Source organism: Dermacentor andersoni, chromosome 5 (assembly GCF_023375885.2).
Source record: "Dermacentor andersoni chromosome 5, qqDerAnde1_hic_scaffold, whole genome shotgun sequence".
Lineage (NCBI taxonomy): Eukaryota > Metazoa > Arthropoda > Arachnida > Ixodida > Ixodidae > Dermacentor > Dermacentor andersoni.
In genome coordinates, this window is record NC_092818.1 from 92424301 (window position 1) to 92451446 (window position 27146).

The 27146-nt window shown below is 44.8% G+C and overlaps 1 protein-coding gene across 11 annotated transcripts in view; it reads right to left on the reverse strand.

Annotated features, from left to right (window-relative positions):
- The window catches only part of LOC140218489 (uncharacterized), a 187152-nt gene that overhangs the window by 77932 nt on the left and 82074 nt on the right, over positions 1-27146 (reverse strand). For all 11 annotated transcript variants that reach the window (XM_072288218.1, XM_072288214.1, XM_072288219.1 and 8 more), the window contains 2 exons: positions 26733-26777; positions 12484-12776 (listed from right to left, as the gene is read on the reverse strand). In XM_072288218.1, the coding sequence (XP_072144319.1) occupies positions 12484-12776; positions 26733-26777 (338 nt within the window). The remainder of the gene's footprint in view (positions 1-12483; positions 12777-26732; positions 26778-27146) is intronic.

Sequence of the window (27146 nt, forward strand, 5' to 3'; positions counted from 1 at the left end):
CTATTGACTTATTTTTCTCTCAAATTCATGCCTCAAGTATCCCAGAGAGACCTTACATCAGGGATGGGCAGTTGAGGCAGCGGATCACAGGTAAGATGTTAAGTAATGGCTCTCCATGGCCGCTTTAAATTGGGTGCAGTTTTTTAACATGGCGATGTGGGTGGGAAGCGCGTTTGGGTCTTGTGCTACCGTATGTAGCACAAAATGCTTCTGGAAGGTCTTCGTACGGCTACGATAGGGATGTACGGCGTTTGGATTGCAATGGCGAGATGTCCGATTCCAGGCTTACGCTTGAGCATTGCGGTGAATTTTGACAGATGGACGAAGGGGCAATTTACAAAATTGCTGAATAGGCGAATTTCCAGTCATCTGAACTATTTGAAAAAAAAAGAAAGGGGGAGGATGCTTAAGCTTCCCATTTCAGAGTGGAACGCGATAGCATTCAAATATCCCTGAATGTTTCACACGCTTACCGGCAACTGCAGCTTATGTAACCGTAATGTTTACCGGGAAACGCTAGCGCCGAACATAATGCAGGAAGGCGAGCTTTCTGGTAGAAACGGCACGCGATGATGACAATTATGCTGCTGCTGATGATGGTGTGGCCAACCCTTTGTATCGGGAGGTCGTAGCAACCACGCCCACGCCCGGATGATGCTCTAAATAATTTAAATATGGCGTATACGTGACAAAACCAGTTTCTGATTATGAGGCACGCGCTAGTGGGGGACGCCGGAAATATGACTACCTGGGGTTCTTTAACTTGCGCCTAAATCTAAGTACACGGGCGTTTTCGCATTTTGCCCCCATCGAAATGCGGCCACCATGGCCGGGACTCAATCCTGCGACCTCGTGCTCAGCAGCCTAACACCATAGCCACTAAGGAACCACGGCAGTTGATCACGCTCTACTGCCTACCTATTCGAGCAAAGGAAATACAAGTAATTGACGTACTAGTTCTGCGGAAACCCGCAAGGTGGAGAGAAGTAATTAATAAAGGGAAAATCAGACATCCACCCATTCGTAGCGATTACTACAAAGTAAACCCATACGGGTTCCTCGAAAGAAAAACAATTTTTTTTTTCTTTCGAGGAACCCGTATGGGTTTACTTTGTAGCAATCGCTACGAATGGGTGGATGTCTGATTTTCCCTTATTGAAGTAGAAGTAAGGAATAATAAAGAAAAGAACACCAAAAGGAAAAAATGAAAATAAAAAAGAAAAAGAAAAAGGGAAACCACGCTACACTGATAGGCAGTCATTGGGGCCCATCCGCAAGTGCCGCTCGCCAGTGTTCGAGGCGTCTCTTTGTCTCCGCGACTGCGGGTCTGTTTGCACCGCATGTACGGTCCTCTCCACTAGTCTGTTCGAAGTTGATGATGTGTGGAGTTTTATGGCGCAAGGGCCAGGTGTGGCCAAAGAGCGCCATGTCTGTGGTAATGAGTTTGCGGTGTAATTATGATTGCTATGAAGTTGGTGTGAGGTGGCTGTAAAGAGGCCTTAAAATATACGCTCTAAAGTGCGTAAAATCTGTATGATAAAATTATGGCGATGACGTATGACTTGTACTATGAAAATTTAGATGCATATAAAAAGAATGATACGATAGGTAAAATATATCACGATTATAAGAAATGCCAGAGCACTACTGCCTCCTTAGAGCCCTTGAAGCACAAGGGCCTGGAGGCATGTGCTACGCAAAACAATTATCGCAGTGGCATCCTCTCGAGAGAGGAGGCGCTACGAATTCATGGGACTAATAACATGTAAGACGACATCTCTGAGGAAACCTAGGACACTGTTTGTATTAAAAAGCGGTTCTGGACCGAGAAACATTAGAGGATGAAGAGGAATGTGTCGGCGGTATGCTAAGGAAAAGTATCTCTTTCTCTCAGATTCGGCTTCCCGACACTCCAGGAGGACGTGGAGTACGGTCAGCCTCTCCCCGCATCTACCACAGGTTGGAGGCTCACTTCCGGTGAGTAGAAAATTATGGGTGCCAAACGTGTGTCCTATTCTGAGACGACAGAATAGGACATCTGTTCGGCGCGATTTTGTAGTAGAGGGCCAGAATCCTAACTGTGGTTTTATCAGGTGGAGCTTATTATCCGTTTCCGCATCCCACATGTGTTGCCAGTGATCTCGCAGCCTCCTTCGCAAGAAAGGCCTCAGATCTGTGACAGGCACCGCATCGGCAAGGTTAACAGCTTGTAATGTGATTGACGTGGCCATCTCGTCCGCCAGAACGTTACCTTCGATTCCCCTATGGCCAGGGACCCAGCATATTATGATATTCTGGTTAGATGAGTACGCTTTGCACAAGACCGAATATAGTTCATTAAATACGGGATTTTTATGTTTGCTGAGTGACATTAAGGCCTTCACGACGCTGAGAGAGTCTGTATAGATCGCTGCTTTTGGAAGTTTCGATTTTCTTATGTGCTTTACAGCAGAGAGTAATGCGTAGGCCTCGGCCGTAAAAATACTTGTTTCCGGATGCAGTACATCGGATTCCGAAAACGATGGGCCGACGGCTGCATAGGATACCCCGGCATTTGACTTCGAAGCGTCTGTGTAGAACTCTGCGCAGGAGTGCTTGTGCTGGAGTTCTAGGAAATGCATTCGGATTTCGGCCTCAGGAGCGTGCTTTGTAACTTTTATAAAGGATGTGTCACATTGTATCACCTGCCACTCCCAAGGAGGTAAGAGATTGGTTAGGTGCATTAAGCGATGCTCGAGGAGTGGGACATGCATTTCATCGCTAAGCTCCTTCACACGCAGCGAGAAAGGCTGTCTTATGGAGGGACGATTGCTGAAAAGTGTAGCGCACGTCATATCAGTAACGGTATCAAAACATGGATGTTCAGGATTAGAGCGTACTTTAAGGAAATATGTAAAGCTAATGTATGATCTCTGTAGGTGAAGAGACCATTCACTTGATTCTACATATAGACTTTGTATGGGACTCGTTCTGAAAGCGCCAGTGGCCAGTCGGATTCCTAGATGGTGGACAGGATCTAGGATCTTTAGTGCGCTCGGGGCGGCAGAGTTATATACTACAGCACCATAATCCAATCGAGACCGAATTAGGCTCTTGTATAGGTTCATTAAACACTTCCTATCACTACCCCATGTAGTCTGGGATAGAAGTTTCATTAAGTTCATTGTTTTTAGACATTTTTCTTTCAGATATTTAATGTGTGGAATGAAAGCGAGTCTGTAGTCAAGTATGATACCTAGGAATTTGTGTTGTTTGCTGATAGGTATTCGTTGTCCACAGTTCTAAGGAAGGATCCGGAACCAGGCCTCTCTTTCATGTAAAAAGAACACAAGAGCTTTTGGTAGGATTGATCTAAAATCCATTCTTGTTGCCCACATTGAGACTTTGTTCAGGCCGTGCTGTACCTGTCTCTCGCACCCTGCGAGGTTACAGGATTTGAAAGCTATTTGTATGTCGTCCACGTAGACAGAATAAACGATTGCCGGTGGTAATGAAGCGCGAAGCGTGTTCATCTTCACGATGAAGAGTGTGCAGCTGAGCACGCCTCCTTGCGGTACACCCGTTTCTTGCGTAAAAGGACGCGAAAGTACATTTCCTACTTTTACCCGGAAGGTACGACTGGACAAATAGCTTTCTATTAGGTTTAGCATATTACCATGGATGCCCATTTCTGACAAATCTCTCAAGATTCCGTAACGCCACGTCGTATCGTACGCCTTCTCCATATCGAGGAATATGGATAAGAAGAATGGTTTGTGTACAAATGCGTCCCGGATATTTGCTCCTACACGTACAAGATGGTCAGTTGTGGAGCGCCTTCTCGGAAGCCGCACTGATAGGGATCAAGGATTTTGCTCAGTTCAAGGAAATGGATGAGTCGCCGATTAATCATTTTTTCAAACACCTTACAAATGCAACTTGTTGAGGGCTATCGGGCGGTAACTTGCCACTGAGGAAGGGTCCTTGCCTTGTTTCAAAACAGGGACCACAATGGCTTCCTTCCATGCGGTTGGAAGGTACCCTGCATCCCAAATGGTGTTGAAAAGTGTGAATAGTGTAACCTGCGTGTCATTGTGTAAGTTTTTGAGCATTTCATACATGATTCTATCAGATCCTGGTGCGGAGCTGTTGCATACGCTCAAGGCAGCTCTCAATTTAGCAATACAAAAAGGACGGTTGTAAGGCTCATTCTCTCGACCTTTTCTTGGTAATGGCTTACGTTCTTCTGTTTCTTTGTATTTGAGAAAGGACTGTGTACAATTTGTTGGACTTGACACGCTCTCAAAATATTCCCCAAGTGAGTCTGCCTGGTCTTGCAGTGTATCGCCCTGTGTGTTTACCAGGGGGAGTGAATGTGTTTGTCGCCCTCTAATCCTATTTACTCTGTTGCAGGCTTTGGCCTCATCCCTAAACGAGTTAATACTCGACAGATACTTTTGCCAGCTTTCTCTTCTGGCCTGTCGGCGGGTTCTCCTACCTTGGGATTTTACTTTTTTAACGTTGACAAGATTTTCTGCAGTGGGCGAAGCGCGTAGCAAACCCCCACGCTTTGTTCTGATTCCTACGTGCGATTCTGCATTCATTGTTCCACCACGGGACATGCCGTTTGCATGCCGAGCCGCTTAATTCACGTATGCATTTAGATGCGGCATCTGTTACGAAGGCTGTGAAGTACTCCACAGCAGCATCGATTTCTAAAGAAGACATGTCATCCCATGATATACTAGTTAAGTTTCAGAACCTCTCCCATTCTGCTGCGTCAATCTTCCACCTGGGAGCCTGTGGCGGATATTCGTTTTCTTTAAGTGTCCTTAATAGTATGGGGAAGTGGTCGCTTCCGTAAGGATTGTTCATAACTTCCCATTCGAGTTCAGGCAGAATGGAAGAGGAAACTATGCTCAGGTCAATAGAAGAAAAGGTTCTGTTTGCTAGGGAGTAATACGTGGGTTCCTTCTTATTCAGCAAGCACGCACCTGAAGAAAAAAGGAACTGTTCAACAAGACGACCTCGTGCGTCTGTACGAGAGTCGCCCCACAGGGAGCTGTGCGCATTGAAATCGCCAAGAACAACATAAGGTTCTGGCAATTCGTCTATAAGTGACTGAAATTCATGTCTGTATAATTTGAAGTGTGGGGGTACATAAAGAGAGCAAATGGTGACGAGTTTATTTAAAAGAACAGCTCGAACCGCCACTGCTTCAAGGGGCGTTTGTAGCTGTAAACGCTGAGAGGAAGTACTTTTATGCACCAAAATGGCAACACCGCCTGATGATACGACTGCATCATCGCGATCCTTGCGAAACTTGACATACGGTCGGAGAAAGTTTGTATGTTGTGGTTTTAGGTGTGTTTCCTGTAGACACAGCACTGTTGGATTGTGTTTTTGGATAAGCTCTTGCACATCATCAAGGTTCCTAAGAAGACCTCTGATGTTCCATTGAATTATTTGTGTATCCATATTGGAGGTCAGTAGGTGCTGTGTGTACAGAAACAGAAGTAGTGATTATGAAAATTACAGAGATTAAATTACAGAGCCCTTTCGAGGCCCTGTAACGGGAGTTTTGCCCTTTCTGGAGCGTTCGAGGGAGCCTCGCCGCTCCTTAGGCGCTTGGTGCGCCTTGAGGATAGGTGTTGTGTCCATTGCCTCTAGTGAGGCTCCGGACAAGTGCTCTTGCGAGCGAGATGTTTTCAGAGGGAGTCCCGCCCTGAAGGGCAAGACCTCTGCGCCCACCAGCCCGGAGGTCAATGGGGCTCCCTGAGGGATTTGACTGCGCCGGCTGTGGCCAGCGCTGGAAGGGGCCGGGGAGGTTGTGGCAGCCTCGGCTGCGCCCACCTTCGGGGTCGATGGTCCCTTCTGCTCAGTTGGCGGAGCAGCGCTAGCTGTAACCACCGTGGGGGCAGATGGCGTAACTGCCGACTCACTGCGTGTGGGTCGGACAGCCGCCGGAGGCCGTTGTGACGCTGCCCCCTGACGCGCCACTTCGGCAAAGCTTTTCTTTGGCAGGTATGCTACCCGCCTGCGTGCCTCTTTGAACGATATATTTTCCTTGACTTTGATTGTGACTATTTCTTTTTCTTTTTTCCATGATGGACAGGACCGCGAGTACGCGGCGTGTTCCCCATCACAGTTCACGCAGTGTGGAGCATTCTCGCAATTGTCAGATGGGTGTTCTTGGGCACTACATTTTGCGCAAGTCTGGCGGCCTCGGCAGTTCTGTGAACTGTGGCCAAATCTTTGACACTTAAAGCATCAGAGAGGATTGGGGATGTACGGTCTGACTCGCATCTTTATGTAGCCAGCCTCAATGGACTCAGGTAGCATACTTGATGCAAAAGTTAAAATTAAGTGCTTTGTCTCAATCTCCTTGCCATCGCGCCTGATTTTTATTCTCTTGACATTGGTCACATTTTGATCGCTCCAGCCCTCCAGTAGTTCGGCTTCAGTCAATTCCATGAGATCCGCATCGGAAACGACTCCGCGGGTGGTGTTAATTGTGCGGTGTGGTGTGACCGTCACTGAAAGATTCCCAAAGGATACTAGATTAGAGAGTTTCTCGTACTGTGTCTTATCACGCAGTTCTAAGAGGAGGTCGCCACTTGCCAACTTAGAGACTTTATAGCCTGGGCCAAAAAGCTTCACTAAGTGTCTTCGCAACAAGAAAAGGTGAGATCATTCTCGCTGCCTTTTCTTTTTTCTCTGAATGTACTACATGAAATCTTGGAAAATTGTCATTATTTCGGCCAAAAAACTTGAAAGCTTCTTCGGTGCACCCGCGTTTATGAGGGCGATCAGGAAGGGTTGGAAAAAAAACTTGCCATAGATATGTGTAAAAATTCGGCAGCGCCGCCAGCCACCCACCATGGAGCCCAACAAGGGGACGCTGCAGGACCGTGAAAAGACGGCCTGCACGCGCCAGCTGTTCGACACTACTATAACCAAATCTGTTATAACCAAGGTTGGCTATCCCACACAAGGTTAACCCTTGCCGCCGAGGAGAATGAAGTAAATGGAAGAGAGGAGAGGGCAGGAAAGGTCAAAAAGTAAGAGATAAAGACGAAGATTCGAGAGGAAGAGACAGGAAAAGGCGACTGCCGATTTCCCCCGGGTGGGTCAGTCCGGGGGTGCCGTCTATGTGAAGCAGAGGCCAAAGGTGTGTGTTGCCTCAGCCGGGGGGCCTTAAAGGTCCAAACACCCAGCATCGGCTCAACCCCCAGGATCCCCTTTTCCCCAGACACGGCTAAGTCGCGCACGGCTACACGCGGGATGGTCCAACCCTCGTGTGCTCGGGTACGTGGTGTCGCAACACACCAAACGTCTGCTGACGCAGACGCCCCTGCGGGGGCGTTCTAAGTTAAGACCATGGATAAACCGTGCGGGACAGATGGCCCAATACAACGTAGCACCACATGTTCAATGTTATCGTCCTCCTTTCCGCACCCCGACACCGCGCATCACTCACATCATTGTTTATGCTTGGAATGCTCATACAAGTACGGAGCGCACCAGCACTTGCTTAAACGAACAACGTACTCCCAAGGGAATTGTCATATAGGTGCACCCTGCCAATATTGTTCTCATGACATCGGTACACAGCCAACGTCAACTTCGCTGCCATATCTCGCATCCAACGTGTTTCGTCTTGATCCTGCACTTGTTCCCGCGCCTGTTTTACCCAATCCGCCGGTGAGTTTGCACTGATAGCGGAGCGAAAGAGGCCGTATTTACTTTCTATGCGGTAAAAGCGCCTCATGCACGGCGTGCACTTGCATGTCGCTGACACGTAATCACATACACGCCGCGCCCACCGCCCTCGAGGCATATCGAGCAGGCGGCCACGGTATGCTATTTTACTGGCCCCCTCCCGAGCCTCAAAGTTCGGCGAGCCTAAAGGTCTCCCTGAATAGCCTCGTTGGCAACCGCACCATGACAGCCGAGGGCTATCTGACCAACGTCTCACTGGCGCCGCTCCAGCCACTTCCGTGTGGGTGCAGAGTGGCAGAACACAGCATTTGCGAACGTCAGCACCAGCACGTGAACGATTTTATATAGTTCGCGAACCATCACAAACCGGTTGCATGCCCACAGACTTCGGTGACGAAGGATCCACTGCGGCCGATGGGCCTTTGGCGGAGGATGTCCTCTTAGCGGCCACAGAGCTCCGGTCCACTTGATTTTTGCAAGTCCAAGTATCTGTACGCCGAGGGCCCCAACGGAGCCTCGTCTCCCAGCGTTGTATCGCCCGCATCCATGCCTGGGCCCGCGATTGGAACTATTGCAAATTTCTTGCAGTTACAGCGGAGCCCATGACACATTATCTCCTCTTGACAGATGTTAATGAGCGCTTGTACGTCCTGAGGGCTCTCTATCTTTGACACAAGGTCGTCAACAGAGATGAGACCAGGTAATCTGACCTCTAATCCATGTCCACCTTACTAAACTGTGGCTGGAAACCAAGACCACTACTGAGAAGTTGAACTGTATGTTGAAAGAATATATGAACTGTATGAATGAGTGGTACGCGTGGTCTTGTAGGGGGGTATCTAGGATGGCTAACGTCCGTGAAGTGAACAAACAAGATGGCGACGCCATCGGCCAGGAGACCAGTTAAGTCGCTTCAGTCGCATGCGTTCATTGGCTTTCAGCCTTCTTGTATAAGGATACTCTGGAAGACGCTGTTCCTTTAACTCGAATGTTGTCGGCGAGCCTGCCGCGACTGGCGCTTTCGCGCGGCAGCGCGAGCGCGCTTGGTTGCTGGAGAAACGGAAGGGCGCTTCCGAGACATCAGACAGACTCGGCTAGCGAGGAGCGTCTGCCGACGCCGTAATGAAACGCGAGGGTGGCTCCATCTACTGGACGCATGCGCAGTACGCGCGCCATTCCGATGACGCCACGAGCGCCCCCTAGCGGAGTGTGACATGTTCTGCGAACGGACTCTGCCGTGGCCGGGAACATGAGCCATTAAAGGCTTTCGCCTTAAAGGATGGCGGTGCTGTATAGTCCCGTAGAAGGGCCTCTGGGCTGGCTAATACTCGTGAAGTAAATAAAAGAGATGGCGACGCTGCATGGTCTCGTAGAGGAGCATGTAGGCTGGCTAACATTCGGGAAGTGAACAAAAACATGGCGGCGCTGCATGGTCCTGTAGACTTATCTTGGCTGGCTAACATCCTTGAAGAGAACAAAACTGACGGCGGCGCGGCATGGTCTCATTGAGACAATCTGGGCTGGCTGAAGTTCGGGAAGGGAACAAAAAAGATGGCGACGCGGCATGGTCTCGTTGGCGGTATCTGGGCTGTTTAACATCCGTGAAGTGAAGAAAAAAGATGGCGTCGTTGCATGGTCCCGTAGAGGGACCTCTGGGCTGGCTAACACTCGGGAAGGAAACAAAAAAGATGGCGGAGCTGCATGGTCTCGTAGGCGGTATCTTGGATGTCTAAGATACGTGAAGTGAAAAAAAATAGACGGCGGCGATGCATGGTCCTGTAGAAAGGCATCAGGGCTGGCTAACATTCGTAGAGGGAACAAAAATGTTGGCGGCACTTCTTATAGAAATTTATTTTATTGAAATTAATGCAGTATATTTAATGAGACTGTCAAGTTATTCAGCAGCCTGCAGAACCTGGTTCTGTAGCTTTGTTCCTGTTAGCACAATAATGTATAGCTTGCATGTGTATATGTTTTGAATTAATGCATTTGTATCAATTATATGTTATGTATTGGCTTACCGTAGCAGAGAATCGCTTGCCCAATGCTTAACTGCACTACAGCCTTCTTCATTGTGCTTTGAGATGTGGCGGGCTGTATTCCTGGCTTGTCTCGTGGTACTTCAGCTTTCGCATGACAAAAATGTTTAGTCGCCTTATTCGACCGCTGTGACGGATCTTCAAGAGCCGTGCACTTCTTTTACATCATTGCGCCCCCAAGCCAACACATAGCCTGGCCAAACTTACATTGGTAAAGATGTGTAATATGCAGCAGTCCTGCCGCACTTCTAGGGCACATCAGGAGGAACGTCCTTATTATTTTAATTTTTAATCAATGAAGACGTCCTGTGGATACCATAAATCCATAACCAAATGTCCCACAAATATCCTTTGGACGATTGGTAACACAATGTCCCAGAAGCGTCTTGCATCTTGACGAAAATGTCGTTGCCCTTGCGCCATTAAAAACAATAAAATGTCGTTAGGACGTTATCGGTATGGCGCAATAAAATTAATCCGTATTTAAACATCTCTTATACGTCCGAATATGCCATTATGACGTTCGTTGGATCATTCTTCGACATCATTCTTGGAGGATCATTCTCGGACATCCAAGAATGGTCCACAGGCTTCTTAGATATGTCCTAGGGACGTTCCGATGTCCCGTTTCGGATCTCTGCTGGACATCTGTAGGAAGTTGATTGTCCAATGGGTAAGCCCTTTGTCCTCGTTGTCATACCACACCTTCGCCATGCCTTGCAGGTAGAAGAGCAAGTTAGCCAACATAATCGTCAGATTCCATTTGTTGTGGGCACTTACACGCTCATCCGTGGCGATCCAGTCTTCCATGTCGAAGTGTTCCGTGCCGCAGCACGTTCCTTCCATCGGGGTTGTAGGCGTCGATATGTGTGGGCCGCGCCATGTCAGGTGCTGTTTCATCCGTGGTCAAACTGACGTCATTTTTTTGGACTTTCGTAAAGCGTTCGATCTTCTTTCACATAAAAGCCAATATTCAAGCTAAAATAGATTGGGCTCACCTAATCTATAAGAAATTGGATTTCCGGCTACTTAGGTGTGAAGACCACTGTGGAGCTCGTTTGTTTCTTGTTGGTACCCCGCACCTTTCACCACGTTGTTACGTTGAAGAAGTCACGTATAAAGATGTAGTTACAATATTTTCAAGAGAGACAACGATGCATAAACAAGATGGCTGACGAGAGTGATTCGACCTCTACACGTCAAATCGCCTTCTTCTGACTGGCGCCACTTTTGGTTGCGCCGTAATGATATGAAAGGTCCTTTTTTTTTTTCATTAAGCACGCACGGCGCAGGTGCTTGCACCTGCTTTCACACTAGCAAAACTGCGTTACTTACACAATTTGTACATTTCCTTCTGATAAAAAAAATATCTCGCTTTCACTGGAAAGTCAAAGCACCGATTGCGATAGCAAATTATTAGAGATATATGAAGAAGGGATAGTAGCTTTACGTACCCGCCGTATAAACTTGTAAACATTCGCTTGCTGTCTAAACTAACAAGCATGATGTCACGCGCGCACAGACAAACATGAAAACATGAATTTCACTCTGTGACATCGGACACTCTCGGTCAAAACGCTGGCGTGAGGAAGAGCGGCAGCAGCAGCGAGCGAATTGCCCTTCGTGATGCCACTCGCTTGAACGCAAACTAAGCGGCGAGAACACCACGCACACGAAGCTAGCAGGACTCAGTACACTCTGTCCTTATCGCAAATCACTTTTGAAGATAGGGCCAGCGTGGCCGGGCCATAAGCAGCTGCCGTCGGTTTGGAACGCCCCCCCCCCCCCCCCCTTCTCTTCCCAACGGTGCCTTGCGCGCTGCGGAAGACGGTGCGCTTCCTCCCCGCATTCGTCCCTTTCGTGCGCGAGATCGAGGCTGCATCGTCTGCTCACCCTCACACGCTTTCACTCACACCAACAGCATACGGCGCGCTGTCGCGATTCTATCGCACTTGGAAATTATACGGAACATCTCGGCGACGCCGACAACGCAGGCGGAAATGCGCCTGCGTCCAAGAGTTCGTCCAAGACTTCGCGAGCAACTTTATTTTTGCTCGTTCCTAGGATCCGTATCTCCAATTGCGTGGCTCCCACCCACATGACGTCACAGGCACGTAGAGTGCGCTTTCCTTATTCACAACATAAGTGCATGTTCGCTTGAGTGTGGATGTGACCCACGCCTTCCGGAGAAACTGATCTTGGCAAGGAGCAAAAACAATGTTGCTCGCGAAACCTGGGAAGCATTTAATTATTTAGAAGAAAGGTAAAAATTGTGTAAGTGATACACCAGTGAGTTTGATTATGAAATGACGTCATTTGGAAAATGATCTTTCGTTAGTGTGAATCGAGGTGCCAGCACATGCACCGTGCGCGTGCGTTATGAAAAACTAGCTTTTACATGCTTACTGTCTGCAAAGATAACCAGTTGGAAGTGAGCGCTCGTCCGGTCTATGTACTCCCGTCCCTGGTGATTGTGTTTCGGCGCTGAATTAATTATTGTTCGACACGCATCAACTCGCTCAATAGCAAGAACTACTAGCTATATGCGAGTGCGCCCTAGAGCAGCGAGAAACATAGTTTATTGAGAAGGGAGGTCCCGTAAACAAATCTCGATGACGCGCAAGCCAGATACGTGTTTGTTATGTGCAATTATTGTCGATTAAATCGTTCGCCCTACAATTCAGGAAATGCCCATAAAGTGGCATTCACATATACCAAACGCATGTGTGAACAATATGCTTACCAGCTAAACAGCGCTGTACCGGCTCCAGTTGACGCTCCCTCTGCCCCCGTTCCTTGTCCTCGGCGTGTTCCCGCTCCTCTTGCTCGTGTTTCTGGGCGTGCAGCTTGTATTCTTCGCGCATGCGCTGCAAAAACTCTTCGTGTTGACGTGATGCGGCCTCCCGCTCTGCTTGCAGCTGGTCCATTTTGTCTCGATGCTCCTTGGCACGGCGCGACGCGCTTAAGGTGATGTCATGCATAGTGGCTTCGTGGACTTCCTGCCTCTTCGCCTGCTCCATGTCCAGAGTGGCGGCCCTGGAATCGAAATTCACTTCCAGCTGTAGTCTAAACACCGAAGAAAATCCTAGGGTTGCGCGAACAGTAGGCTTTGAGACAAAATCGAATGGGAAATTGAGGAGTGCCAGAATTGAATCGAATCGAATAGCAAATACATTTCTAATCGTCTTGAAATAATAAACAGCCGTTATCACCAATTATATAAAATTATCTTGACATACCAGTATGTTCACAACATTAGGAAGTTGTTACATTATTGAGCTTTGCAAAGCATCGTTTTATAAAAAGCCGCAGTTTCTCCCGAAAGGCGAAGCATCGATTGCGATAGCACTTAGTAGACGAAGGTTAGCAGTTTTATCGGCGGTATACACTAGTAAGTATTCGCTTGCTAACTAAATTAACAAGCATGGTGCCACGCGCGCACAAGCAAACATGAACACATCTCATTCGATGATCGCGGAAGCTGGCTTTCACAACGCTGGAGGCGCGGCAGCACGAAACGAGCGAATCGACTTCCGTGCTGCGTCTCGCTTCAATGCGAACCATACTCCGTTTCAGACATCAGGTGCAGCGCTGTGGAAGCCACGCAAGCAGTTCTGTCACGAAAATGTATCACTCCACGCGTTCCGTCCATGCTTCGCAGCGCGCGAGTGGCGCTGGCTCGGTTTCGCTGGTACGTGAGGCTCCCCGTGACTGAATACAATAAAAAAAAAAAAAACGAAAAGAACAAGAAAAATCAAGATGATCTCAAACAACGCATTAGCAGCCGTATATCAAAGTGTATTTGTTTCTAAGGAGTAAAACTTATTTTATTCAATACTGAGCCTATTGAAGAACAGTAGCGCACAATTGAGGTCAGAAATCATCGAACTACATGCAAGTGCGAACTGGATGTGCGAACGCGGCTGCGCCATACACAGCAGACGCTGGAGTAAAGCGCGGCCCTCCCCTCCCCACGGTGCCCTGCGCGCGACGGCAGACGGCGCGCTTCCTCCCTAGCTCGCGCGCGCGAGATTGAGCCGCCATCGTCGGCTCGCCCTCGTGCGCTTTCACACGTGCATACAGCATACGGCGTGCGGCGACATTATCACGCTTGGATTTTATATGGAAAATTACGGCGACGGTGACGACGACGGAAGAAATGCGCTTGGAGTGTCCATACAATCGCTATCGCGATAAAAGCACAAATGCAACATTAGAAGCAGATAAGTGCCTTTATTTCGCGTACTAAAGACTCATCGGTGAGTGCGAATGGTAGCGGCCGCAAAGGTCTTGTTCCGACGTAACGCGCTCCACTAGATGTAACTTCTGTTTCAGATTGACTACGGCCGCCGTGATGAAGTGTATAGTTCTTTTGTTTCATTTTTATGCTTGATCGCGCACAGTTGGTGACCTAAAGTATTCAAAATTATGCGCAATATAACCGTATTTACGAATACTGACTATTTGATTCGAACACCGAGTGGACGAGGGCAATATTCGATCTGTCATTCGGACGTTTCAAATATTCTGACACCCCTACAATATCCTTTTAGCCAAGTACCGGGTATTTCAGTGAACACTTGTAATTTTTTCTTATCTATCCTGTGGCAGATAGCAGAATTCCAATTCATCAGCTGGTCTATTCGAAGCGGCGGATATTACTTGCAAAATAAATTGAAAAAATAACGGACTAATTAACAACACATCCCTAATTATGCTTGACTAACTACCTTATGGCACATATTGCAATCCACCAATTCTAGGCGGGGAGTTCGCAAGGCGGATCCACTAGGAACGAACTCACAGGATGACACCACGTTCGCGATAATATTTCCCTAACGTTGTGTGGAAATGAATTGGCGCTACACTCACTTATATGCTTCAATGCATAAATTGAGTTTTGTTAAGAAAGTAAGTGGAACGACAGTGCATTCTTACCGCACGTTTCACGGAGCACGTCCCGTAAACGGTATCATCCAGATAATTATATTCAAGTGGATATGCCTTGCAGTCTCACCCGAGATTTTGTAAATTACAATATATGCCATAAGGTAATAGTTTAAAAATTAATGAGGGAATTTTTGTCATTTGCTCGATTATGCATAACAGATTTTTGTGCAAGTAGTGTCCACCTCTTCGAGTAGGCCAGCTCATGCACTAGAATTGTGCTATGTGCCACAGACAATTTTTGAAAATTTCGAAAGTGTGCGTTGAAACACCCTATATATCGCAAGTGAATACCGCCTAGGCCCATGTAATAGCCTCATCTTTCCTAGTGTGAACGGTGTTTATGAGCCTGCCAACGTGAAAGATTATGTGCGTTTCTTCGTGACGATTTTGTTTACACACGGCGCAACGTGATTTAAAAATTTACTTCAGCAAGAAAAATGTAGCCAAATTACGAAGTTGCCCATATTGCTCCCATTCTTAATGAGCTGCGATCTGAGATCAAACAAGATAAATTAAAGGATATGGCGAATAAAATGAAAAATGGTGCCGAAGTAGATTGAGCAGAAATAGGTGCACAGCATTGCAAAAAGAAACAATTTTTTCAGATACAAAAGGCCAAATTATTGCAGTTTAACGAAATTGCTCACAAAAATGGCCGACTAATGAAGAAAGTCGCAGTTTCATCCGAAAGGCGAAGCATCGCTTGTCATAACTAATTAGTGCACAGCTATACCAAGTGAGGATTGTAGTTTTATCGGCCGTGTAAACTTGTAAACATTCGTTTAATAAATAAATTAACAAGCGCGGTGTCACGCGCGCACACGTAAACATGAGCACATCTCGCTCGATGACCGCGGAAACTCGCTGTCAAAACGCTGGCGTGAGCGAATGCGGCCGCAGCAACGAACGAGGTGACGTTCGTGCTACAGAGCGCTACTTCCAACTAAATTTATCACGCAAGATGACCCGTGTATATGCATTCGTCATTCATAGCCACAGCGCATGCGTCAGAAAACATTATATGCGTGGAGAACTGACCAACACCATTGCCGATCGAGGCGAGGGCCGAGCCGCACACCCACGGATAGAAATCACTCCCGCATGGAAAGCAACACCGTTACAACAACATAAAACAAGAAGCAAAATAAGGCAACAATAAACAAATTGTAGCTCGAAAAGAAAGATTGTTAAAAAGGTAACAAAAATAACAATGCAAAATTGTATAAAAAGAAACTAGCGCCATGAAACGCTAAAACGCTTACCCGGGGAAGAAAAAGTAAAAAGAAAACATGGTAAAATGGTGAAACATAGTGTAAAAAATCTGAGGTATCAAAAGGCAGCGCATGTGTAAGAAAGAGCTCTAGAAGGAGGAACGAAAGGGACAAGAGAAAACGAAGCGAGTAATCAGAGAAAGTGGTGCAAGCCGTTCAACACACGACGCTGCATCAGCGCCCCTTCTGACACCCTCTCCAGGAAAGACCTCGATTATCTGCAACACTAAGTGATGCCGTACATCAGCTTCTCTGAGTACTCTATAGTCAGGGTTAGGCATAGGGAGCTGGTGTCGCTGTTGTCATCATCATCATCACCCTGTTTTATGTCCACTGCCGGACGAAGCCCTCTCCCTGCGACCTCTAATTACGCCTGTCCTGCGCCAACCGATCCCAACTAGCGCCCGCGAATTTCCTAATTTCATCGCCTCACCTAGTCTTCTGCCGTCCTCGACTGTGTTTCCCCTCTCTTGGTACTCATTCTGTAACCCTAATGGTCCAATGATTATTTAACCGGCGCATTACATGACCTACCCAGCTCCAGGTTCTTTTTTCTCGATGTCAATTAGAATATCGTCTATACCCGTTGCTCTCTGATCCAAACCGCTCTCTTTCTGTATCTTAACGTTATGCCTAGCAATCTTCCTTCCATCACTCTTCGCGTGGTCCTTAACTTTTTCTACAGCTTCTTTGTCAGTCTCCAAGTCTCTGCCCCATATGTCAGCACTGGTAGAATGCATTGATTGAACACCTTCCTTTTCAATGATGACGGTGAGCTTCCAGTCAGGAGCTGACAATGTCTGCCGTATGCGATCCAACCAATTTTTATTCTTCTTTGAATTTCCTTCTCATGATCAGCGTCCCCTGTGATTAATTGAGCTAGGTAAACGTACTCCTTCACACACTCTAGAGGATGACTGGCGATCTTGAACCGTTGTTCCCTTGCCCGGCTACCCATTATTATCTTCGTATTCTGCATATTAATCTTCAACCAACTCTTACACACTCTGTTAAGGTCCTCAATCACTTGTTGTAACTCGTCTGCATCGTTGTTGAATAGAATGGCATCGGTAAACCGAAGATTGCTGGGATATTGGCCGTCGACCCTTACTCCTAAGCCAACTCAGTTTAATAGCTTGGATACTTCTTCCAAGCACGCAGCGAATTGCATCGGAGAGACTGCGTCTCCTGTATGACCCCTTTCTTTATTGGTATCTTCCTGATTTCCTGAGAATTAAGGTAGCTTTAACCTCTGTAGAGATTTCGAAGGTATTTACGTAACCTTTCTGTAGTCCTTGATTAGGTAATGCCTCTATGACTGCTGGTATTTCCATTCAATCTAATGCATTTTGGTAATCTATGAAAGCCATACAGAGAGGCTTATTATACTCATAGGATTTCTCGATAACCTGATTAATGACATGGATGATACATCGTAGAGCATCCCTTCCTGAAGCCAGCCTATTCCCTTGGTTGACTAATGTCCAGAATTGCCCTTATTCTATTGGAGATTATTTTGGTAAATATTTTATATAATACTAGGAGTAAGCTTATGAGCCTATACTGTTTCAATTCTTTAACGTCTCCCTTTTTGTGGATTAGTATAATGCTGGCATTCTTCCAGTTTTTTGGGACCCTTGCAGTCGATAGACACTTCGTATAAAGAGCCGCAAGTTTTGCAAGAATTTTGTTTCCTCCATGTTTGATTAAATCGACTGTTATTGCATCTTCTCCTGCCTCTGCTCCTCGTTTCATGTCTCGCAAGGCCCTCCTGACATTATCGCTAGTTATAGGAGGAGTTTCTGTATCCTGTTCATTACTGTTTCTAATGGAGGTGTCCTGACTCTGGCTATTGTGCATGTCAGTATGGAATTATTCCGCTTCTTTAACTATATCTTCGAGATTGCTGATGATATTCCCCTGCTTATCTTTCAGTGTATACATCTTGGTTTGTCCTATGACGAGGTTCTTTCTCACTGATTTCAGGCTGCATCCATTTTTGTGGCTTCTTCAGTCTTTCTCACGTTATATTTTGGAATATCACTTATTTTCGCCTTATTTGTCAGTTTTGGCACTTCCGCGAATTCTACCTTATCTCTTGAGTTGGACACTTTCATTCTTTGTCGTTTCTTTATTACGCCCTTTGTTACTTGGGAGAGCTTGCCTACTGGTTGCCTTGCTGCCTTGCCTCCCACTTGAATTGCTGCTTCTGAAGCCAACCTAGTTACAGTTTCATTCATTGCCTCTGTGTAATCTTGATTTCACTATTCGAAGGTTGCATATTTGTTTGCAAGTACCAGTCTGAATTTGTCTGCTTTTGTCTTTGCTGCCTCTAGGTTGGCCTGTTTCTTCTTGACCAATTTTACTCTTTCTCTCTTCAAATTGAGATGAATCCGAGCCCTCACTAACCTATGATCACTGCTACTTCCCTTTACCCTACTTAACAGTTCTATATCCTACACTATGCTGGGATCGGCAGAAAGAATGAAATCAATTTCATTTCTTTTTTCACCATTAAGGCTGTTCCAGGTCCAGTTCTTGTTGCTTTGTTTCCCGAAGAAGGTGTTCATTATTCGAAGCCTATTACTTTCGGCGGATTCTACAAGCATCTCTCCTCTGGCCTTTCCAGAATGAACGCCCTAGTTGCCAATTGCTTGTTCACCAGCCTGCATTTTCCTACTGTTGCATTGAAGTCGCCCATTACTACCGTATACTGAGTTTACACTTTTCTCATCGCTAATTGAACATTTTCATAAAACTGGTCTACTTAATCATCATCGTGGCTGGATGTTGGAGCGTAGGCTTGTACTACCTTTAATCTATACCTCTTATTAAGTTTGATTACGACTACAGCTATCCTCTCATTAACGCTCTAGAATTCGTCAATGTTGCCCACTATATCTTTATGGATTACGAATCCTACGCCGTATTGAATCTTATCTGGGAGACTTCTATAGCAGAGGACATGACCGTTATTCAGCAATGTGTAAGCCTCACCAGTTCTTCTAATCTCACTAAGGCCGATGATACCCCAAACAATGCCTCATACTTCCTCAAAGAATCCTGCTAAGCTATAGCCTCACTCGACAGAATTTGCCAGTTAAAGGTTGACAGTTTCCACTGGCGGCCTGTCCGGACCCAGAGAATCCTAGCACCCTCTGTGGTGTTACAGGTCAGGTGCTCCGCAGCTGCTGGGGACTGAGGGCCATGGGTTAATTGTAGGAATCTCTTGGGAGGAGGTTGTTGTATGGGCCAGTTTATACGAGTATACTGAAAAGCGCAGGACGATTTCACACACTGCTGTATAAGCCAATTACCGCAAACGAAGGACGGGGCTCGGCTCCGCGAAGAGGGAACGCAGGAGACACGCACGCATGGAAAGAAATGCGGCTTAGAACCTGCGCCGTAGAAGAGTCGCCAAATGTGCACGCTCGCTCGGAACAAAAGCGAAGGCGGTTCGAACTGAATGGGAAGCGTTCGGGGTTACGGGCGTGAAGACAGGTTGGGGTATGTTTGAAGCCACCGCTAACGCTAGACACCCCCGGGCTTCCCAGATGTGAGAATCTTGTGGCTTTGTCTGTGACAATATTTCGAGTCACAGGTATACATTGTACGCTAGTGGCTGGTGTTGATAACAAAATGTGCGAAGATGTGGAATCGCCCACTTCTCAGCCTTCCTTGTGTTTACTATAGGTTGACACTATTCTAAACATGCTAAACGTGCAATGAAATCTCTCACAAGTATGTGTGAACATTGCATCCCATATAATAAACGGTAAATATTAATATGTTTGACTCTAATACTATTAAACAATAACAAATAATTTGTACGCATTTCTCATCGTTGAGAACGGTTCCGTATTTGCGATATGACGTATAATTTTTTTTTGTAAGGTATGAGGTCTTTATATTAGTTTGGTAGTTGCAAACTACACTAAGGCACAGTAGTTAGGGTGCGAAGTAAACAATCGGTGATATATTTGTATTTTGGCGGATACCGGGAGCATGCAGCGCCAACTGGATACATTATCTGTCACAGAAGATAGCTCTCTGGAAAAATAGTGAACGCATGCCTCCCAATTTAAAGTAGATGTAAAATAGACTCCAAGAATTTTGTAGTTATATGTCAACAATTTCTATTTGTCGACCCTCAAAAGTTATAGTACTGTTGAATGTTGCTTTCATGTTCTTCGCGTTAAACATCTTCACCTTCGTCTTTGCTGGTTATTGGTTTTCCTTGGAGAACACGGATAACTTCAATAAAAAACTCGTTGTATTGGGAGCCTAATAGGTTTATATTATATCCGACCATCCCAACAATGCTGTCATCAGCATATATTATGAATTTCGCCTTACTTGTATGATATCATTAGTACAAACAACAAAGAAATGTGGTACGTCCCAGCACCTTCCCTTGTCGAACACCAAATTTATTGTGTAGGTCGGACGACGTTTGGGTAATTTAAACGTTTGCACTGTACTCCTTTACTGAAATAAGATTGAAACAAATTCAGGGAACCACCGCGTATTCCATGATGCTGCAATTTGTTGAATAACGTAGCATGGTCAAGAAAGTCAACCATCTTGCTAAAATCCGAAAAATATGCAAATAAACGTATATTGTTGTACATTTCTGATGATGGATTCCAATAAATACACTAAAGCTGTTTCGTTTGATCTTCCCCATCTGAAGCCGAACTCTGCATTCGTTAAAACGGAGAACATATCAAAAAAGCTTGTCTTGCAATTAAATAGAACTTTTTTCAGTCCCTTAGAAACGGCGGGCAGTACTGATATTGGTCTATAGTTACTCGTTACATAAGAACCACCGCCATTAACAATTGCTGAAACTCTGGCACATTTAATCCGTTCGGGAAAGCTTCCCGATTGCAGTACTAAATTAAATATGTGTGCTAGTAAATTAAAAGGAAAGACAAATGGTGCTTAATGAGCGCTATTTGGAGATTTTTGACGTCATGTGCTAGATTATTTTTCAAGCTAGTGAGGTAATTCTTGGGGTTGTGGATAGGGGTGTAATGAAGGTGATTGGAGCGCTAACGATGAGTTAACTGAAATGGTCTGCAAGCGATTTGCGGCAAAGTTTGAAAGCATTAGTGTATTATGGTGTTCGCGATCTTTATTTAGCGTTGTCGACCCATGACATTGTTCACTATTCCTCATGTTACGTCAGGATGCTATCGACCGACATCTAGAAATAAACATTGAAACGGAAGAAGACGAGGTCTACTGCTCTCGAAACACGACGCGGCGCTTTTGTTGGCAGACTTCCCAGCTAGTCAGGCCTTTTTCGTGTGTATCGTACCACACGCGAGGCGTGCCGTGGAAGTAGAAGACTACACTGGCAGGCATGAATGTCGCGTCCAAGATATTTGTCATGCTCGCTAACGCGTTTATACCAGGTGAGCCAGTCTTCCGCGTCCGTGCCATTTCTGCCGGTGAAAATCTCTGGGCCACGAGGCTGCGATGGGACTAGATGTGACGTAGCATCACTTATTGTGGACGGGGCGGCGTTGCTTGAAGACGTCGCGATTGAACCGATGCGGCGACCACTACGGAAATTCAGCGCAGCGTCGTAGCGAGCACACCCCGCACCTCCACCAAATGTGACGGTGTAGGAGATATGCACCGGTGCTCAAATATGCGCGACAGCCCTGGCTCCGAACCTTAGTATCGGAAAAGAGTCAACCACGTCGTCTTCCGTTCTCGCGCTACTGGCACATACCATTCCGTAACAATACGCGTGTTTTGCTCGTCTGAGTTTGTATTTAGCTGGTTCAAAAAAATTGATATTTTTTCAAAGCTATGTCGGAACGTATTTGTAAAAAGAAGTGCTGTGGGGATTTTTACCTTTTATCATCCTCAAGTATTATTTAGCGGTCCATGGTTTTCTATCTTTGTTTGAAGGTTTTAAAAGTGGAAAATAGTCTTTATGGCAAATTCGCCTGTGCCTCGTTCGCATCTTCGTTTTCTAACCCAGATGACCAATCCTAACTCCTTATTTCGTGTTTAATAGATTCAAGACTATGTTGCGTAATTGGCTGAACCTTAAAAACATCTGTGTATGGTACTCATTACGGTACATCAACAAAACTGGGCAGTGATAACTGATGTCTGATGCAATTGTGCCAGAACTGCAGACTGTAGTGCCTATGCTAGTAACCTTAAGATCAAGGCCAGGCAATTAAGAACAAGTAATACGTGTTGGTGTGCCATGCAATTTTCAAAACACAATGATGAGTGTGTACTACAGAAATTTTGAGAGCTATTTCTCTCGAAACCATTAATAGTGAAGTGGCCACCGCATATCAGCCTGTAGTTATGCTTACGATCATAATATTTTTTTTTCTGCCACTGCTGCCGCTGCTGCCGCCAACTGCTTTTTTTCTGTTTTTTTCTATCCGAGTCTCTGTTTAATGCTCATAACATGCCGACGAATGCAGAACTACCGAAGAAAATTCAGGAGATGGAATTTAAGATTTATAACATGGCTAAAAGCACGCGTAAACTAGTCTTTGTAACATCTTGCTAAGAATGAAGGAGTCTGGGATTGACGTTGTCGAGCTAAAAGAAGAAGTTGATACCTTGATTACAAGTGCCGAGCACTTGAACGGACTTCTAAGAACTACGTAGCCAAAATACAACCCTAATTGCGGAGAACAAACAATTCAAATCTCAAAACCAGACATTGACTCGCAAGATGGAGGAGCTTGAACAGTACTCTCGGCTTGGCAATGTCGAGATCAAGGGCATTCCCTGCTCCCAAGGAGAGGACTGTATCGCAATAATGACAACTGTAGGAGACAAATTTGGCTATCCCGTATCGCCTAGCGATCGCGACATTGTTCATCGCGTACCCGCCAGAGCTAACGACAAGAAAAATGTCGTTGCTCGGTTCTCCTCCAGAACTAAGAAAGCTGATTTTTGAGCAAAGCGCGTAAAGCCAAACTCTGTCTTAGTGACATTGGATTTTCTGGCTCATTTAATGATCCCGTCTTTGTAAACTAGCATCTAACCCCATCTAAGAAGAAGGCTCTCTTTTCCAAAGCCCTAACTTTGAAGAAAGAAAGGAACTGTATGTTCCTTTGGACGGACAATTGCCAAATCAGGGCTAGGAAAACCACTAACAGCAAAGTTCTCCGCATTCGAGACGAATCTGACCAAACCAAAATACACTAGAGCTCATTGTTTAACCAATTGACATAACAATTATGGCTTCCGTGCTGAAACCCCATCAAGTGAGTTCCTTTTTAAGCGGATTTCATTCCATCATTCATTGTAACGCGAGGAGTCTTCATAAGCACTTCGACGCAATCGATGATTTCCTCACATCGCAAACTAGTTGGTTTTCACTAATTGCCATTAATGAAACTTGGTTATCTGACGACGACAAAAAATTGTATTGTTTCCCGAACTATAAATCGGAATACTGCAATAGATTAACGAGCTCTCACGGTGGTGTGGCCATATTTGTTTCTCCTAATATTGCTTATCGAAGAAGACCTGACCTATCCTTAACCATTACTAATTGCGAATCTGTTTGTATTGAATTCAGTACCTGCTTTCTTGCTCAGTACAACAAGGATTTCATATTTGGCTGCACTTACCGTTCTCATTCATCATCAGTTAATGATTTCTGTATCAATCTTGATCATATCTTACACACTATATCAATAGAAAATAAGGATGTTGTTATAATGGGTGATATAAATATAATTTACTCGATTAAACGTCACCCATATGTATTCACTACACTAGTGTGTTCCATAGCTACGGATATGAGTGTTTAATTGACGTCCCCACACTTGAAGTTTCTAACGGCACAGGTAGACTTATTGATCATGCTCTTTCTAACCTCCTTCATTCACCAGAGGCAAAAGTATTGCAAATCTACATCAGTGATCATTATCCCCTGCCCTTACGCTTCAACTCTAACGTACGACCTTGCCCACCTTCACATACTAAAGATGTTCTGGACAAAGTCAGCTTCACAACTGCTGTTGCTAATACAAATCGGTCTGAAATGAAATCACTAAACGACCCAAAGAAAGCCTTTCCCACATTTTTTTCACGTATTATATCATACTTACGACAGTTCACCTACAAAAATAAATGTATAAAAAAACTGTAACATTTTCTCACAATCCATGGATCTCGCAGCAGTTATGAACAGCATTGCGTAAACGGGATAACCTATATAGGAAAACCAAAAGGCAACCGTTTAACGTGAACTTACGTGCCCGATATAAAAACTTCTGTAACTCTCTTACCTGCAAACTAAAATCAGCTAAACTATTGTATTTCCAGCAAAAAATTGTACAGGCGACTAACAACACTAAAAAAATGGTACATTGTCAACTCTTTCTTAAACAGGAACACACGACTAAACCAAGTATCGAGAATTTTAAATGATGGAGTCGAGCTCAATTTCCCTGCCAATATGGCTGAGGCTTTTAGTAGTCTTTTTTCTTTCCTAACAATTTACCTTCCCCTACACAGACCATCAGCATGAACCGTCTACCTCATTCATTCTTTTTATTTCCTATAACGCCAGAAGAAATAACTGCAGTTATAAATAATCTAAAAGTGACAAGCGCTGGAATTGATGAGGTTCACCCTGCTAACATTAAATTAATTGTGCACTTAATTTCAGATATACTTTCATTTATTGTTTGTTACTTATTCAAGACTGGTTTATTTCCTTCTTAACTTAAGCGTGGCAAAATCATCCCAGTTTTAAAAAAAGGCGATTGCTCATTATTAAATAATTACAGACCTATTTGCATTATACCATTCTTTAGGAAAGTTATTGAGAAACTAATTGAAATACGGCTAATGAAATATCTTTCTAAACTTAACATTCTCTCTTCATGCCAGTTTGGTTTTCGGCACGGATATTCCATAGAGCTGGCACTAATTCATCTCACTGATCAACTAAAAAAAAATAACAGCCGAAGGATTTATCGCCGCCTCAGTTTTTATCGATCTAACGCAAGCATTTGATAGCATAAATCATAATATCCTTTTTCTAAGCTCGGAGCAATTGGCATTTGTGGGCCTGCTCTCTCACTACTAAAAAGCTACTTATATAACAGATGTTCAAGTTGTTTCCATTTCCAACTATTATTCTCGATAGCGAATTACTAACATTGGTGTGCCCCAGGCATCTAACCTGGGGCCACTTGTGTTTTTGGTTTATATTAATGATTTACCTAACTGTCTTTCTTCCACAAAATGCATGCTATACGCAGATGACACCACTATATTCACCTTTCATAAAGATATCTCATCTCTCGTTAAAAAGGTAAATGCTGACTTAGAAAATATCCTAATGTTGTGTAATGTTAACATGTTATCTATTAATGCAACTAAGATTAAATTTGTAGTAGTCTCTTCTCATCAGCGAAACCTACCATCCATTACACATATTACTTTCGGTTCTCACCGCCTTCCTCCAAGTTCGTGTTCATCTTTACTTGGTATTCTACGTGATTGTAACTTGAAATATCACAATCATATTGCTCACATAAAAAAGAACATAGCTGATGGTATACGCATCTTAATCAAAACACGCCCTTACTTCACACGTGCCACATTACTCTCACTTTACCACTCTTTTTTCCACTCTCACATTACTTGTCGCATAATATGTTGGGGTAACAACTATAATACTCATATTGCGCCTTTACAGACAGTTCAGAACCGAGCCATATGAATAATTACTTACAGTCTACGCTTTTCTAACGCCACTTCCCTGCTACACGATAGTAACATACTTGCCATATCTGGACTCACTAAATACAACCTAGGTATTATATTCTACAGATTTGTGAATAATGAGCTACGATATATCCCATTTTCGCGTTCTAACCTGATGATTCATATTACCACCAGATTTGCGTTGAATAACAATTTTCTTTTATCAAGAATCCGCACTAACTGTGCTAAGCAGACTGTGGAATTCACTTCCTTATCAATATGGAACACCCTTCCTTTCATAATGAAAAACCCAAGATCTTTGCCGCCTTTTAAAACAGAACTAAAACTGCATTTCTTATTCACAGACTAACGACAAGGATTACTGTAGTCGGTCATTGTTCGCTTTTTTTTTCTTTTTCTTGTCTCTCTTTTTTTCTTTTGTTGTTGTAAATAAACTGTTGGTATTTTGTTCCCGCACAATCTTGCTGCTACTATCAGATCTGCAAAACCTTGTTATTTTTTGTAATCAATCCTGTATGTAACCATTCTTTTCTTGTTGCTTGTATATTTCCTTATTATGTGCCGTTGTTGCTTTTAGATGTTAACTACAATAACTGTTCTTGTAGAGGGGGTCCCGATACAGTCTCTGAATATGGGACCATCTTCTGCATACTAAATACTTGTAATGTGACCCAAGTTCTAATAATAAATTCTGATTGATAGAAAGGCTTTATTGAATTCCCAGAAATGCGTGAAAGGCTACTGTAAAAACTGAAATCATGCAAATTTGAACAATATTTACTAAGAAACTGATGGCCTAAACAAATACTCTACTTCCTACGGTCACTAAAATTTAGAGTTTCCTTTTAAATTTAACAAAGATGATCGAATTGGGTGCAGCCATTGAGCAGTGAGCTAAGTCTTCCTCTTGAGCTCATCGTCAGTCATAAATTCTTGGATAGTGGAACGCAGGTCAGTCATGTGAGTTACGTGAGCTCATGATAAAAACTGAAGTCAAACAGTCTCGACCGTCTAAAGATGCAGCAAAACTCACGCTTCCATCTCTTGATTTCCCGCAGGCTCCCTGGTGTCGTGAAACCTTGAAATAAAAAAAAGTAGACAATAAAGCATATACGGAGGATACAAGTAAAAATTTTTCATTTCACTTATTGCACGTGCCTTATAGGCCAAAGGACATTACACACACATTTGCATTACACACAGTTTGTTACTGAGGACGCAAAAGCTCCCTTATGGATATGAAGAATGAGCTGCACGCAGAGAGCTAACTATATCAAGCCAAGAAAAATAAATTGACGTTTTCGCCACGGAGCAATGAAACCGACGGCGAGGACTCACATAGTGCTCCTTGCCGGCAAGTGTTCTAAGAATGCGCGGGGGCGACACTGCGGGGCGTAGCTCGCGAGGATGAGCGCCCATTCGCCGCGGAAACTCGATGGCTGTGACG